Raw genomic sequence first — 16,817 nt, 5'->3', positions numbered from 1 at the left:
CAAAATTCTGATTTTCCATTGGCTATTACACTTGTAAGATACTTTTCCATACTTTGGTGATTTAGGGCACAAGGTCCCTTACAATGATTCCCACAAGATCCAACTCTACAACAGTGCTAAAGGTAAGCTACCCACTGATGACTTTAATGCTTTCTAAATATTTTGAAGCTTACCTACTACTTAGAGATTGACTCACTCTTTAAATGCAAAGTGTATGACAATATATGGCAAAAGACCGTATAGCTATACCAAGCATTCGTATTTTCAATCATAAGAAGAACACTGAAAGGTTTGGATCTGGATCAGCCAGCATATTATGATGTAAGTCTGGAATTAAGATTCCCAATAGGTGGTCAGCAGGGGGACACTATGTACAAAAGTTCTTCCCCAGCTAAACTGTTTAGGATAGAGATCCAGTAGACCATATTAAATGGTTTGTTGGGTCCTGTAGGGCATTAAACAAGGTATTTAAAAAAAAAAAATCCATTTATCTTCAAAATTTTTAGGACCAAAATCAATACCTACTGACATTAAATTTTTACAGCTTACTTTGTGTCTAAATGCAGGAAGTCTAAATATGGTGCAGCGGCTTTGTATTCTCAGAAAACTACCTATCCACAATGGCTGTGTGAACTGTATATGCTGGAGCCCGAATGGCGAGTACCTCCTGTCCGGGAGTGATGATCATCATTTGGTGGTCACCAACACATTGAAAGACTTCAAAGTAAGAAATGTTCCATTAAGCTGTTTTTTACTCAATTATTTGGATGTTTGCTAGAGGAAGCAGCCAATCATTCTTATGTTTTGCTGACACCAATACAGTTTATCTGCTGCTATGCTGACATTAATAAGCACAGTGCCAATTATACTGTTCAAATAGGACTAAATAGTCCCTTCACCCCAGCAGTAGGTTACTATACTATTACCATGTTCAAATCATCAAATAATTTTGGGGATGAAATCTCATACTTTGTCTAAGATTGAACCCATATCACCAGAGGAGGTAAGTAGGTAGGTAGGTATTTGTGAATTTAGAATTGCATAAGATTATATATATTGCACTCTGCTTTATGTCATAGGTATGTAATTTGATAGGTTACCTATTGAGTTATTACATTTTCAATGCTCATAAACTCTAAAACTTTTCTTTTACAGACTGAAGTGCGTTATCAGACCAATCATCGGGCCAACATTTTCAATGCCAAGTTCCTGCCTGAAAGGAGCTATACCTCTGTGATATCGTGTTCTGGAGATGGTCTCATAACATTTTCAGGTAATTTTGGTGACTAGTGTTTCAGTGAAATATCAAGGCCCAGTAAGCTAGCATATTATTTGGATTAGAGATCATTCTAGAAACTAAATATGTACATAGGTACCTACTGTATGCTTGGAAGAATTAGTTTGATTGGGGGTGGAAGAGATGGAAAGGCTAAAATTTCATGAAAATCATCTTTCTTTCTTCCTAGGTTTAGCCATTTCCCCCCTTCTTTCTTGAGGTTGATCAGCTTCCCTAATTGACATTTTGAAATAACATCAAAAATATTAATCCTAACCTTGAGGTAGTCTTATGACATAATTCTGTCACATAAAATATCTCAGATGTATTGCAACCTATTTTATATTTCCATCAAATTCAAGAAAAATACGGGGAGATTTCCTTGTTTCATCAAAGAGTGTGGTGCTCTATTTTCAAACAAAGACAGAAAATATTAATCCTAACCTTGAGGTAGTCTTATGACATAATTCTGTCACATAAAATATCTCAGATGTATTGCAACCTATTTTATATTTTCATCAAATTCAAGAAAAATACAGGGAGATTTCCTTGTTTCATCAAAGAGTGTGGTGCTCTATTTTCAAACAAAGACAGTATGGAACTGTTTTCTTGGGCCGAAGCCAACTCATGAGCTGGGAATTCCACTTGTGATGTTGATAATAAAATTGAAAGAGAAGAGTATTGGAGAAGGAAGGGGATTGAGGGAGGGGAATAGGAAGGAGAGAGGGGGACAGAAGGGGATAGAAAGAGGGACAAAGGGGGATACAGACTAATGAGTTTTAAAATAGGAAAGGCTATCAATGCAAGAATAATGACCATTCATATTTTGTAAGCACGCTTTGAAAACGTTTTGATTTTTTTTTCTTTCAAACCAATGGTAAATTATTACTAGAGTTAAACTCCAGCCTGTGGCAATATATAGGTAGATGAGTTGTATTGGAACCATACCTTGTCATACTCTATCCACTGAGATATCAGCCTCATCATTAGACTCTTGGGGTCTGTGTTGTAGCATGCCCATTTGCCCATCCCATAGTAGGTATGTCCCTCATCAGATAGGCAACAAGAGACGCAATATTTCCTACTTATGTAGGTGCTGGGTCAACTCAAGAACATCAGAAAGTAACTTGTTGAATTACTATCAATCACAATGATAACACTGTCAATCACAATAATAGTGGATATTTATACTGTTTGCATAGGACTGAAAAGTCCCTTTACTCCAAAAATTCGAGTGCATTTTTTTTTATTTTATTTTTTAATTCACATTTTGAATCGAACCTGTTACCTTTTGCATGGCAAGTAAGCGCGTTACCACTGGGTTAACTGTGCCCCCTTTGAATTTATCTTGTTTCAGATTTAAATGTCCCCATACCCCCATCCTATTTGACAAGTGATACCAATTCGTTTTCCTGTCACACGGGCACTGTGTATGAATTGGCTACCATACCACATGATCCTAACACTTTCCTATCTGCTGGTGAAGACTACACTGTGCGATGCTTTGATCTGAGAGTGAAGAGCAAATGCCATAAGATGCTTTGTGAAGATGTAAGTAAACGTAGAAACTACTATCACGTCACGTGAGCTCACGGGAGCTCATGGGGCTATTATACCGCATGATCCTAACACTTTCCTATCTGCTGGTGAAGACTACACTGTGCGATGCTTTGATCCGAGAGTGAAAAGCAAATGCCATAAGATGCTTTGTGAAGATGTAAGTAAAGGTAGAAACTACTATCACGTCACGTGAGCTCACGGGAGCTCATGGGGCTACTATACCACATGATCCCAACACTTTCCTATCTGCTGGTGAAGACTACACTGTGCGATGCTTCGATCTGAGAGTGAAAAGCAAATGCCATAAGATGCTTTGTGAAGATGTAAGTAAACGTAGAAACACACTGCTATCACGTCACGTGACGTGACGGTAGTGTGGCTGTCCTGAACGAGATTAACAACAACGGCTGGCTTTCTCCTATCCTGCCCTTCTTTGTTCGATTTCGGGACGATAAACCTCTGTTGTTACAGTTCCCTTCATCAAATCTTGTTGGAAAATTAGGTAGGTATATACCGAGAACGATCTTAATCCGTGGTCACACATAATCTACGGCCGTCGATCGATGTCGATTGAAACCGTCCACACTGGCTCGACAATATGGATTCATCTCGTCGGTCGACGGCCGTATGTGTGGACACATATTAATAAATAATAAAGTTGTTGTCATAACGGCTTCAGCTGTAGCCGAATGGTGACGGCAGAATAAAAAAAAGATATCTTCCCGAGAACGATCTTAATCCGTGGTCACACATAATCTACGGCCGTCGATCGATGTCGATTGAAACCGTCCACACTGGCTCGACAATATGAATTCACCTCGTCGATCGACGGCCGTATGTGTGGACACATCTTAATAAATAGATAATAAAGTTGTTGTCATAACGGCTTCAGCTGTAGCCGAATGGTGACGGCAGAATAAAAAAAAGATATCTTCTTCTTTTTTAATCAGTCATACCCCGGATTCTCCCCAGGCGAAAAAAAAAGGGTTACTTCTCTTATGCTTCTCAATCTCATTATTTAAATGTTTTTTATTTGCAGACATGGCAAGGAACCAGTGGTGTCGCTACACGTGAATAGCACAGGCACCATGGCCAGTAGCATCAGTTTTAAACCGGAAACATCCGCCACTGGTGGCCCTATGGAACCTGCCTTCACTCCTAGTATGAACCTGCCAGGTGAGACTAAAACCAGCCACTCATCATCAGGTAGACCTAACAGGCGGACCTGATCAGCCGTACCTGTCAGGTTTACCTGATAGTGTGTGTGCTCATCAGGTATCAGGTAGGCCTAATCCGGAAACATCCGCCACTGGTGGCCCTATGGAACCTGCCTTCACTCCTAGTATGAACCTGCCAGGTGAGACTAAAACCAGCCACTCATTATCAGGTAGACCTAACAGGCGAACCTTTTCTGCTGTACCTATCAGGTTTACCTGATAGTGTGTGTGCTCATCAGGTATCAGGTAGGCCTAACAGGCGTACCTGATCAGGTGTATCAGGGGACGTATGTGGTCTGTGTCGTAACATGCCCATCCCGTAGTATGTCCCTCATCAGATGGGCCAGAAGAGACACAATACATTTAGGTGTTGGGTCAACACAAGAACACCAGAAAGTAATCCCTTGAAATATGTGCAATCGAAATCCTTCTGTCTGCTGTCTAGTTACTTATAAGGTTTTCTTTCCAATATGGGTTAACTGTGCCCCCTTTGAATTTATCTTGTTTCAGATTTAAATGTCCCCATACCCCCATCCTATTTGACAAGTGATACCAATTCCTTCTCCTGTCACACGGGCACAGTGTATGAACTGGCTACCATACCTCATGATCCCAACACTTTCCTATCTGCTGGTGAAGACTACACTGTGCGATGCTTTGATCTGAGAGTGAAGAGCAAATGCCATAAGATGCTTTGTGAAGATGTAAGTAAACGTAGAAACACACTGCTATCACGGCACGTGACGTGACGGTAGTGTGGCTGTCTTGAACGAGATTAACAACAACGGCTGGCTTTCTCCTATCTTGCCCTTCTTTGTTCGATTTCAGTTCCCTCCATCAAATCTTGTTGGGAAATTAGGTAGGTATTTTTTTTTTTTTTCAAGCTGTGTCCACATATATCGACGAAGTGAAGAGGTGAATCTATGTTGCCGAGATGTCGAGGCAGTGTACGATTTCAGTCGACATCGATTGACTTCATTGACTATGTCTGGACTGGACACAGCTTTACAACGCAAATCACTAACTTTACTGCCTTCCGTTCTGTTTTAGGATATACTCATCCAATGTCAACGAGCCGTGACAGCTATCAGCATTAATGAGATGGCTCCCTATCAGATGGCAATTGGCACTTCGGACAGCACTGTGAGGATATTCGATAGGAGAATGCTGGGCACTGTTTCTGCAGGTATGTAATGTATGTTGCAAATGTCGGTATGATTGACCTTCAGGCCATAACACAAGAACACCAGAAAGTAACCTGTTGAAATATGTGCAATCGAAATCCTTCTGTCTGCTGTCTAGTTATAAGGTTTTCTTTCCAATGTGTTCCAGCTGTATACCTCAGCAGTTGCTGAATTGAGGTCTTGGCCTTGAGCTTGTCTATGATTACTCTTTGGATGTTTTTTCTAAACTTATAAATAGGTATGTATTGTGCCTATAATGACCACCGAATAAATGTTTATATCTATTTATGTTCCAGCTGAAATGAACTCCCCTCTACCTAGCACCTCGTCAGCAAGTCAGCATGACCAGCACAGAGGTACCTCTTCTAGTACCAGTGCTGATTATAATATGGACATTGACCAGTCTAGTGAGGACGAAACCAACGAACCCTTGACTACAAGGTGAGTATATGAAACAAGTACACAAGACTTTATTCATTTCACTCCCCTCTACCTAGCACCTCGTCAGCAAGTCAGCATGATCAGCACAGAGGAACCTCTTCTAGTACCAGTGCTGATTATAATATGGATATTGACCAGTCTAGTGGGGACGAAACTAACGAACCCTTGACTACAAGGCAAGTATATGAAACTGCTTATTTACTTTATTTCTGCCACGGTGGCGTAGTGGAGGACGTGGGTTTGATCCCAGCCGAGGCATGGAATTTTATCATTTATTTGAGAATTAATTTGACCCCATAATGGTGGAGCTCAAGTTGTCTGGTTGGGAGACTTTAAACAGGGAGTATACCAGCCTAAAATTTCCCTTGCTAAAGAAATGGCTAAGGTTGAGTGCGAAGGGCATCCACTCTAAAAATTTTGTAGCCAAAACCCAATAGCTCAAAGCAATCACCCTAATTAGGGTTGATTGAGAGGCTGACGAAAAACGCCGACCCCCGTCTGTACACGGGAAAAGGCGAAGAAAAAGAAGAAGTTGATACTACTCCCCTCTACCTAGCACCTCGTCAGCAAGTCAGCATGATCAGCACAGAGGAACCTCTTCTAGTACCAGTGCTGATTATAATATGGACATTGACCAGTCTAGTGGGGATGAAACCAACGAACCCTTGACTACAAGGTGAGTATATGAAACAAGTACACAAGACTTTATTCATTTTATTTTATTCATTGAAACCACTTATTTACTTTATTCATATGAAAGTAGGTATTTTCTTTATTCATTTATTTAAATATAGAATAATAAAAAAAAACCAAGTCATTGTTGAAACGATGCGAATTTAGAATCCTTCATTATCGCTTTCAGAATGGAAGAGGATCTGATGGCGGCTGAAGAGTCTCTAGACTCGGCTCAATCCAAGTCTACCAGTGCCGCAGGTAAGAAACGGCGCGGCTCTGGGTTTTGTGACGAGGCGGCCCGTCGCGGCTCTATGAGACGCAAGTTTACCGGACACCGCAATGCGAGGACCATGATCAAACAGGCCAGGTAAGGGAATGAAAGAAGTGAGATTTCAGTTTTGATGATTTTTCCATTAGGCGCTTTAACAATGGTTTATGAATGTCGTTCGCGCCGCTATATCCAAGTTTCTTTGCCGGATTTTTGTGAGAAGTGGTTGAAATGTTCAACACAACAAAAACTAATGAGATTTCAGTTTTGATGATTTTTCCATTAGGCGCTTTAACAATGGTTTATGAATGTCGTTCGCGCCGCTATATCCAAGTTTCTTTGTCGGATTTCTGTGAGAAGTGGTTGAAATGTTCAACACAACAAAAACTAACCCTATTTTCCTTATCCTATAGGAAGGAAGGAAGGAAGGAAGGAAGGAATTTCCCTACAATGTCATTGATTTCTTCCAAGGCAGGACAGGATTTTAATTGAACTGAGTTCATACGAGCGTTTTCTAAATGAACAGACTTCATCAGCAGGTATTAATTTATGTAACTTTAATTTCCCCCCAACTTGTTAGTTCATTACAAACTTTCATCAGGAAATGGTTACTTTAAATTGAATTGATCCCAAGGGCAAGGTAAACATAGACCCTTGACAACAAATTAAGTGTGAAGTGTGTCTGAAGGCATGAAACATGGACTTTTTTCGAGAGATCCACACATAGTTGACGGCCGTCAATCGATGTGGATCGACGTTGATCGACATCGATCGACGAAGGAAGGACCCTATTTTCCTTATCCTATAGGAAGGAAGGAACGAAAGTAGTTGAAGCAAAAACACGCCAGCCTAGTTAGCTTGGTTCGTAGCGCGTCTGCCTTGTAAGCGCTTGGTCACGGGTTCGATTGCCGCCCGGGGCGGATTTTATCCTGAACGGATAATGTTCAGTCTCGGCACGGCTTTCTCCTATCCTGTCTTCCTTCTCCAGGAACGAAAGTAGTTGAAGCAAAAACACGCCAGCCTAGTTAGCTTGGTTGGTAGCGCGTCTGCCTTGTAAGCGCTTGGTCACGGGTTCGATTCCCGCCCGGGGCGGATTTTATCCTGAACGGATAATGTTCAGTCTCGGCACGGCTTTCTCCTATCCTGTCTTCCTTCTCTAGGAACGAAAGTAGTTGAAGCAAAAACACGCCAGCCTAGTTAGCTTGGTTGGTAGCGCGTCTGCCTTGTAAGCGCTTGGTCACGGGTTTGATTCCCGCCCGGAGCGGATTTTATCCTGAACGGATAATGTTCAGTCTCGGCACGGCTTTCTCCTATCCTGTCTTCCTTCTCTCTTCTCTTTCGGAATGATAAGACCTTAGAAGTTAAAGTTCCCTCTTTATTTTCTATCTTCATTAGTTTTCGAGGTATTTGAATGTTCCGTTTATTTCTGGACACCCTGTATGTTCAGGTTCTGGGGAGACGGCTACGTCATGTCTGGCAGTGACTGTGGGCACGTATTCATTTGGGATCGATACAGCGGGAAGTTAGCCATGTGTTTGGAAGCGGACAAGCACGTGGTGAACTGTGTCCTACCGCATCCCACCCTGCCTCTACTGGCTACGTCGGGCATCTAATGAAAACCTATTCATATGTTTCGCAGGCTACGTACCTCGTAATACCCGTCCTATAGTGGTGTTTACCGCCCCTGGTTTGGATGCACGGCCTTATCGTATTACCTCCGTGGCTTTCTCCCCTGATGGGCGCGATGTATTGGCCAGGTAGGTGCACTTCTTCTTTCTTTTTTTTTCGCCTTTTCCCGTGTACGGAGATTTGGGAACCCCGACTTGAGGAATCTGGGTTTGATGTGGCCAAAGCTGAGGAGGTGAGTGTCCAAAATTTTAACTTTCCGGTCAACTATCGTATTTTATTATAGTCTTCTGTGCTCACAGAGGCAGCAAAGAAATGAATGTTTACTCTTATTGTGCCACCACACTAGCTGCCACGGGCCACATGAGTAAAATTTTGCTTTTTTTTTATTGAAAAAATTCAAAGAATTAAAGAGTCTGTCTCTCATGTCAAGGGAGATGTTTTAATATATGGGTTTCTATGGGTAAAGACCATGGATTATGCTTTGGAAGTCAGGGTGTTTATACTGCTCGCATAGGACTGATTTACTCGAGCAGTAGGCTTCTATTATTATTGTGGCACTAGGGTGATCGCTTTTAGGCTGACATTTGGTTTTGGCTACAAAAATTTACGAGTGGATGCCCTTCACACTCAACCTTTGCTAATTCTTTAGCAAGGGGAATTCAGGCTGGTATACTCCCTTTTTAAAGTCCCCAGCCAGACTATGCTGGCCTACTCCCTGATTAACGTTCCCCAGCCAGACCTACTCTTTTTCATCAATAAAGTTGTTTATTTAGTCAAATAGATAAACGGGGTCGGCGTTTTTCGTCAGCCCTCAATCAGCACTAGGGTGATCGCTTTTAGGCTGACATTTGGTTTTGGCTACAAAAACTTACGAGTCGATGCCCTTCACACTCAACGTTTTCTAATTCTTTAGCAAGGGGAATTCAGGCTGGTATACTCCCTTTTTAAAGTACCCAGCCAGACTATGCTGGCCTACTCCCTGATTAACGTTCCCCAGCCAGACCTACTCTTTTTCATCAATAAAGTTGTTTATTTAGTCAAACAGATAATCCATCTTCATTTGATCTCCTTTGTCCTGTGCACAGTTACTCTTCCGAATACCTCTACCTATTCAACCTAGGACAGACCGCATCCCGCCCTGTGGAGTGTTCCCAGGGCTGGACAGAGGAAGGGGGAGAAGGATCAGACGTGAGAGGGGAAGACGATGTCAAGGCCTGCCCTGTGAGGAGGTTGAGACTGGGGGGGGATTGGTCGGATACCGGCCCTGATGCTAGACCCGAGAGTGAGGCTGTTAGAGATGGAGGTAAGACTAATTTCTTAGTTTTGTTTTTCTTCAGTGGAGACCAACCTCAGTGGTGTAGTGGTTAGCGCGGATCTGGAGGTTGGTGGTTCGAGTCCAAGTCAAGTCATAAAATTTAGCGTAGTGCATTAAGCAGGGAACGACATTTGTGACAAGCATTTATGCATTTAGGCTAGCCTTGTTAGCTTGATTGGTAGCGCGTCTGCCTTGTAAGCGCTAGGCCGCGAGTTCGATTCCCACCCGGGCCGGATTTTATTCTGAACGGATAATGTTCGTTCTCGGAACGGCTAGCTATCTCCTATCCTGTCTTCCTTCTCTCTTCGATTTCGGGACGATAAGACCTTGGCAGTTACAGTTCCGTCTGTCAAACCACGCTTGTATCACGTTACGTCACTTGCTAGTGTGGCTGTCCAGAACGAAATTACCTACACGATTATGAGAAAACTTTAAACTACATCTTTCTGGCTCCCCATGACTTCACGTTACGTGACGTGATGGTAGTTGTGTTTCTACCTTTAGATCTCCGTTGTTACAGCTAGTTATGGTTTCTCTCTTTTCAGCAGAGGCTAGCCAGGTCCGACCCAATGTTCACACCACGGTAATGCAACGTATGACTGATCTACTCACTCGAATACTCAATGATCCTATGACCCGTGCCGCTATAGCTGGTGGCGATAGGGATGTCGAACAACATGCTGGTATTTCCGAAGGTAAAACTTATTCAATATAGTTATCTATAGATTTTTTTTTGTCATTTACCGTTCAGGGCGTTTAGTACCGAATCCCCATTATCCCTAATCTATTGAATAAAACCTGTAGTTCTTCAAACATTATACATGGTAGGTACTCAGAAGGTTTAGCGGCAGAATAGTTAGCTTGGTGGGCAGCGCGTCTGCCTTGTAAGCGTTAGACCCGAATGGCGAGTACCTCCTGTCCGGGAGTGATGATCATCATTTGGTGGTCACCAACACATTGAAAGACTTCAAAGTAAGAAATGTTTCATTAAGCTGTTTTTTACTCAATTATTTGGATGTTTGCTAGAGGAAGCAGCCAATCATTCTTATGTTTTGCTGACACTAATACAGTTTTATCTGCTGCCCAGGGCTGGACAGAGGAAGGGGGAGAAGGATCAGACGTGAGAGGGGAAGACGATGTCAAGGCCTGCCCTGTGAGGAGGTTGAGACTGAGGGGGGACTGGTCGGATACCGGCCCTGATGCTAGACCCGAGAGTGAGGCTGTTAGAGATGGAGGTAAGACTAGTTTCTTAGTTTTGTTTTTCTTCAGTGGAAGAAATGTTTCATTAAGCTGTTTTTTACTCAATTATTTGGATGTTTGCTAGAGGAAGCAGCCAATCATTCTTATGTTTTGCTGACACTGATACAGTTTATCTGCTGTTAAGCACAGTGCCAATTATACTGTTCAAATAGGACTAAATAGTCCCTTCACCCCAGCAGTAGGTTACTATACTATTACCATGTTCAAATTATCAAATAATTTTGGGGATGAAATCTGATACTTTGTCTAAGATTGAACCCATATCACCAAAGGAGGTAAGTAGGTATTTGTGAACTTAGAATTGCATAAGATTATACATATTGCACTGCTTTATGTCATAGGTATGTAATTTGATAGGTAGGTACCTAGCTACCTAGTGAATGGGGATGAAATCTGATACTTTGTCTAAGATTGAACCCATATCACCAAAGGAGGTAAGTAGGTATTTGTGAACTTAGAATTGCATAAGTCATAGGTACTGCTTTATGTCATAGGTATGTAATTTGATAGGTTACCTATTGAGTTATTACATTTTCAATGCTCATAAACTCTAAAACTTTTCTTTTACAGACTGAAGTGCGTTATCAGACCAATCATCGGGCCAACATTTTCAATGCCAAGTTCCTGCCTGAAAGGAGCTATACCTCTGTGATATCGTGTTCTGGAGATGGTCTCATAACATTTTCAGGTAATTTTGGTGACTAGTGTTTCAGTGAAATATCAAGGCCCAGTAAGCTAGCATATTATTTGGATTAGAGATCATTCTAGAAACTAAATATGTACATTCAATGCCAAGTTCCTGCCTGAAAGGAGCTATACCTCTGTGATATCGTGTTCTGGAGATGGTCTCATAACATTTTCAGGTAATTTTGTTGACTAGTGTTTCAGTGAAAGATCAAGGCCCAGTGAGCTAGTATATTATTTGGATTAGAGATCATTCTAGAAACTAAATATGTACATAGGTACCTACTGTATGCTTGGAAGAATTAGATAGTTTGATTGGGGGTGGAAGAGATGGAAAGGCTAAAATTTCATGAAAATCATCTTAATATGTACATAGGTACCTACTGTATGCTTGGAAGAATTAGTTTGATTGGGGGTGGAAGAGATGGAAAGGCTAAAATTTCATGAAAATGATCTTTCTTTCTTCCTAGGTTTAGCCATTTCCCCCCTTCTTTCTTAAGGTTGATCAGCTTCCCTAATTGACATTTTGAAATAACATCAAAAATATTAATCCTAACCTTGAGGTAGTCTTATGACATATTTCTGTCACATAAAATATCTCAGATGTATTGCAAACTATTTTATATTTCCATCAAATTCAAGAAAAGTACACTGTTCAAATAGGACTAAATAGTCCCTTCACCCCAGCAGTAGGTTACTATACTATTACCATGTTCAAATCATCAAATAATTTTGGGGATGAAATCTCATACTTTGTCTAAGATTGAACCCATATCACCAGAGGAGGTAAGTAGGTAGGTAGGTATTTGTGAATTTAGAATTGCATAAGATTATATATATTGCACTCTGCTTTATGTCATAGGTATGTAATTTGATAGGTAGGTACCTAGTGTACCGGCCCTGATGCTAGACCCGAGAGTGAGGCTGTTAGAGATGGAGGTAAGACTAGTTTCTTAGTTTTGTTTTTCTTCAGTGGAGACCAACCTCAGTGGTGTAGTGGTTAGCTCGGATCTGAAGGTTGGTGGTTCGAGTCCAAGTCAAGTCATAAAATTTAGCGTAGTGCATTAAGCAGGGAACGACATTTGTGATAAGCATTTATGCTTAACACAATTAAAATTCCTCTTTTAGTTTTGTTTTTCCTTCTATTATTAATTTTTATTAAGGCTAGGCCGCGAGTTCAATTCCCACCCGGGCCGCATTTTATTCTGAACGGATAATGTTCGTTCTCGGAACGGCTGGCTTTCTCCTATCCTGTCTTCCTTCTCTATTCAATTTCGAGACGATAAGACCTTAGCAGTTTCGTCACGTGAAGTAACGTCATTCTAGTGTGACTTGACAAAAGGAACTGTAACGTCAGGTCAATTACATCACGTGTAACGAGCTACGTCACGTGAAGTAACGTCATATTAGTGTGGCAGTCCTGAACGAAATTACCTACAATATAATGGGATAACTTTGAACTACATGTTTCTGGCTCCCCATGAGTTAACGTGACGTGATGGTAGTGTGTTTCTACCTTAAGACCTCCGTTGTTACATGATTTCTGTTGCTAATGATTTCTGGTTTCTCTTTTTAGCTGAGGCTAGCCAAGTCCGACCCAATGTTCACACCACGGTAATGCAACGTATGACTGATCTACTCACTCGAATACTCAATGATCCTATGACCCGTGCCGCTATAGCTGGTGGCGATAGAGACGTGGAACAACATGCTGGTATTTCCGAAGGTAAAACTTATTCAATATATCTATAGATTTTTCTTGTGTCATTTAACGTTCAGGGCGTTTAGTACCGATTCCCTATTATCCCTAATCTATTGAATAAAACCTGTAGTTCTTCAAACATTATACATGGTAGGTACTGAGAAGTAGAATTCAGTGATGATGCTTCTCGTACTTTGGCTACATGGTAAAATGTATTACTTTCCTTCCTATAGGTTAAGGAAAGTAAAAAACGGAGATTGTTTTCTGTTAGAAAATGCGTTTTATGTAAATTCAAGACTATTTTATGGTCGCTGAAAAAGCAGTAAGATTGGTCTTTTTTTCAAGATTGATAGAGGGAACTGTAACTGCTAAGGTCTTATCGTCCCGAAATCGAAGAGAAAAGAAAGACAAGATAGGAGAAAGCCAGAGGTTCCGAGAACGAACCCTATCTGTTTAGGATAGAATTCTCAGACGGGAATCGAACCCGCGACCTAGCTCCTACAAGGCAGACGTGCTATCCTCGCAGCTAACTAGGCTGGCTTTTTACTTTCCCTGTTAAAGTACATTTGTAGTATTGCCATACTATAGTAGAGGGAAAGAAATATTTTCGTACCTACCAATTTTTATTATTATTTTAATTACTATTAAGTCCTGGGTTTATCTGTCTTGCAATATAATTCCCTTCTCTCTGCTGCTAACCTTTGTAGTTATTTGATCTTCCCTTTTTTATTATTCAACAATAACTGTATTTTGTGTTATATTATCCTTCTGTTATTCCTCTCTTGTCCTTTATTCACGTTATTTAATGTATTACTTTCCTTCCTATAGGTTAAGGAAAGTAAAAAACGCGGATTGTTTTCTGTTAGAAAATGTGTTTTATGTAAATTCAAGAATCTTTTATGGTCGCTGAAAAAGCAGTAAGATTGGTCTTTTTTTAGGATTGATAGAGGGAACTGTAACTGCTAAGGTCTTATCGTCCCGAAATCGAAGAGAGAAGAAAGACAAGATAGGAGAAAGCCAGAGGTTCCGAAAACGAACCCTATCTGTTTAGGATAATATTCTCGGACGGGAATCGAACCCGCGACCTAGCTCTTACAAGGCAGACGTGCTACCCTCCAAGCTAACTAGACTGGCTTTTTTTTTACTTTCCCTGTTAAAGTACATTTGTAGTAGGTATTGGTACACTCTAGTAGAGGGAAAAAATATTCTTGTATGTACCTACCAATTTTCATTATTATTTTAATTACTATTAAGTCCTGGGTTTATCTGTCTTGCAATATAATAATTCCCTTCTCTCTGCTGCTAACCTTTGTAGTTATTTGATCTTCCCTTTTTTATTATTCAACAATACCTGTATTTTGTGTTATATTATCCTTCTGTTATTCCTCTCTTGTCCTTCATTCACGTTATTTATCTGGTCAATGTCCATATTATAATCAGCACTGGTACTAGAAGAGGTTCCTCTGTGCTGATCATGCTGACTTGCTGACGAGGTGCTAGGTAGAGGGGAGTTCATTTCAGCTGGAACATAAATAGATATAATCATTTATTCGGTGGTCATTATAGGCACAATACATACCTATTTATAAGTTTAGAAAAAAACATCCAAAGATTAATCCTATACAAGCTCAAGGCCAAGACCTCAATTCAGCAACTGCTGAGATATACAGCTGGAACATATTGGAAAGAAAACCTTATAACTAGACAGCAGACAGAAGGATTTCGATTGCACATATTTCAACAGGTTACTTTCTGGTGTTCTTGTGTTGACCCAGCACCTAAATGTATTGTGTCTCTTCTGATCGGACCTGGCTAGCCTCTGCTGAAAAGAGAGAAACCATAACTAGCTGTAACAACGGAGATCTAAAGGTAGAAACACAACTACCATCATGTCACGTCACGTCACGTGAAGTCATGGGGAGCCAGAAAGATGTAGTTCAACTCTGGAACAAAGTTCAATTTAAATATAAATAGTGCATCTACATACCAAAAAGACAAAATATTCCTTTACTTTTCCTTTTTCCTCTCTTGTAATCACAGATCAAAATAGGTACAGAAGTGACCTCAGCTTCAACATTGGTGTCTGTACCTAGGTATGGTCATGGGATGCAAGGAGGTAGAGTTTGATTTTACAAAACTCTTCAATTTTTTTTTTGCTGAAAATAGGGCAGACTGGGGAGCATAGAGCTCTAAATGCTATCAGCTCTATGTGCTCCGCTGAAGCTATATTATGTGGTGTGAATTCATTTCTTCCCTCTATCATCAGTTGCCTCTACAAGGTGGATGTTCTCTGCTCTCCACGCTACTCTGTGTTTCGTCCTGACTACCAAAATATCCAGGAGAAGATCAAGGTACCCAGGTAGATTTTGAGCAGGTACCTACCTACTTTGTAGGCAGGTAGGTGTACTTACTGAACATTTTCTATACATTTCAACATTGGACGGATCACAAGCAAAGACAAGAGACAGAATCAGCATTTATTAAATAAGAAGTTCTCTTCTTCCAAATCTAGTAAACTGGAGTGGTCCTGAATCCTTGTTCCTTCAAACTCTTCAAAGGGAAAGGAAATTAGGAAATAAGGAAAAATGAAAAATCCTTTTTTACCTTTTTCCTTTTTCCTGATTATCTTTTCTTTTTTGTTTACTTTTTTTTTTAACTCCAAACTCCAAGGGATTTGTTAATTTTTGTTTCTCAATGGCGAGGGAAATTTTAATAGATATGAAAAATTCCCATCGCAAAATTCCCGCAATACGAATCGCAGATATACCTACCTACTTTGTAGGCAGGTAGGTGTACTTACTGAACATTTTCTATACATTTCAACATTGGACGGATCACAAGCAAAGGCAAGAGACAGAATCAGCATTTATTAAATAAGAAGTTCTCTTCTTCCAAATCTAGTAAACTGGAGTGAGGAGTGGTCCTGAATCCTTGTTCCTTCAAAGGGAAAGGAAATAAGGAAAAATGAAAAATCTTTTACCTTTTTCCTGATTATCTTTTCTTTTTTGTTTACTTTTTTTTTAACTCCAAACTCCAAGGGATTTGTTAATTTTTGTTTCTCAATGGCGAGGGAAATTTTTTAATAAATAAGAAAATAATATGAAAAATTCCCATCGCAAAATTCCCGCAATACGAATCGATATTAGGGGAAGACGGGGTAACTTGGACCTTAATATTTGAAATTTTCTTTGTCCGCACTTTACCTATTTACCTAATTGCTCTCCTTTTTGCAGTAGCCGTGAGTAGCATAATTAGCTCTTGGAGGGTAGCGCGTCTGCCTCATGAGCACTTGCGCGCGGGTTCGATTCTCGCCCCTGGCGGGTTTTAGCCTGCTGTCTTTCTCCTATCCTGTCTTCCTTTTCTCTACAAGTCTACGCTTTCGGCACGATAAGATCTTAGCTGTAACAGTTCACAGTTCCTATCAAACCTCACAAAAAATACCGGAAACGGTTGAGGGCCCTTCTTTCAAACATCTCCTCAACCACAGGTTGCTCTGGGAAATTTTATCTCAGACGAAAATTTCCCTAGATTTTTTTACCCATTTTTCCAACTCGGTTTAAACGTAAAATGCAAAATAATAAAAATAATAATCCAAGTGAAAAAAAA

At 40.6% G+C, this 16,817-nt stretch overlaps 1 protein-coding gene and 1 long non-coding RNA gene across 2 annotated transcripts; both read left to right on the top strand.

Moving 5' to 3' along the window:
• The first annotated feature begins 65 nt into the window (after nucleotides 1-65).
• On the top strand, nucleotides 66-13,261 carry LOC103511122 (DDB1- and CUL4-associated factor 6-like). Its single transcript, XM_026824981.1, has 8 exons — nucleotides 66-122; nucleotides 545-724; nucleotides 1,156-1,273; nucleotides 4,564-4,757; nucleotides 5,104-5,239; nucleotides 8,261-8,378; nucleotides 9,336-9,553; nucleotides 13,086-13,261. Exons 1-8 carry the CDS (start codon nucleotides 84-86, stop codon nucleotides 13,259-13,261), a joined length of 1,179 nt encoding a protein of 392 aa, XP_026680782.1. The 5' UTR covers nucleotides 66-83.
• On the top strand, nucleotides 10,460-11,479 carry LOC113468214. The gene is made up of 2 exons (XR_003392055.1): nucleotides 10,460-10,537; nucleotides 11,396-11,479. It is a non-coding gene; the product is annotated as an uncharacterized LOC113468214 (long non-coding RNA).
• Nucleotides 13,262-16,817: the final 3,556 nt, after the last annotated feature.

The sequence above is a fragment of the Diaphorina citri genome, unplaced genomic scaffold, assembly GCF_000475195.1.
Source record: "Diaphorina citri unplaced genomic scaffold, Diaci psyllid genome assembly version 1.1 scaffold677, whole genome shotgun sequence".
Classification (NCBI taxonomy): domain Eukaryota; kingdom Metazoa; phylum Arthropoda; class Insecta; order Hemiptera; family Psyllidae; genus Diaphorina; species Diaphorina citri.
The sequence above is the reverse complement of the archived record's forward strand: the minus strand, read 5'-3'. Positions and strand labels throughout refer to the sequence as shown.

Coding starts and splice junctions, on each gene's coding strand:
- LOC103511122 (XM_026824981.1), top strand. CDS start 84: ATGATTCCCACAAGATCCAACTCTACAACAGTGCTAAAG. Junction 123..544: donor ACTCTACAACAGTGCTAAAG/GTAAGCTACCCA, acceptor AAATTTTTACAG/CTTACTTTGTGTCTAAATGC. Junction 5,240..8,260: donor GCTGGGCACTGTTTCTGCAG/GTATGTAATGTA, acceptor TATGTTTCGCAG/GCTACGTACCTCGTAATACC.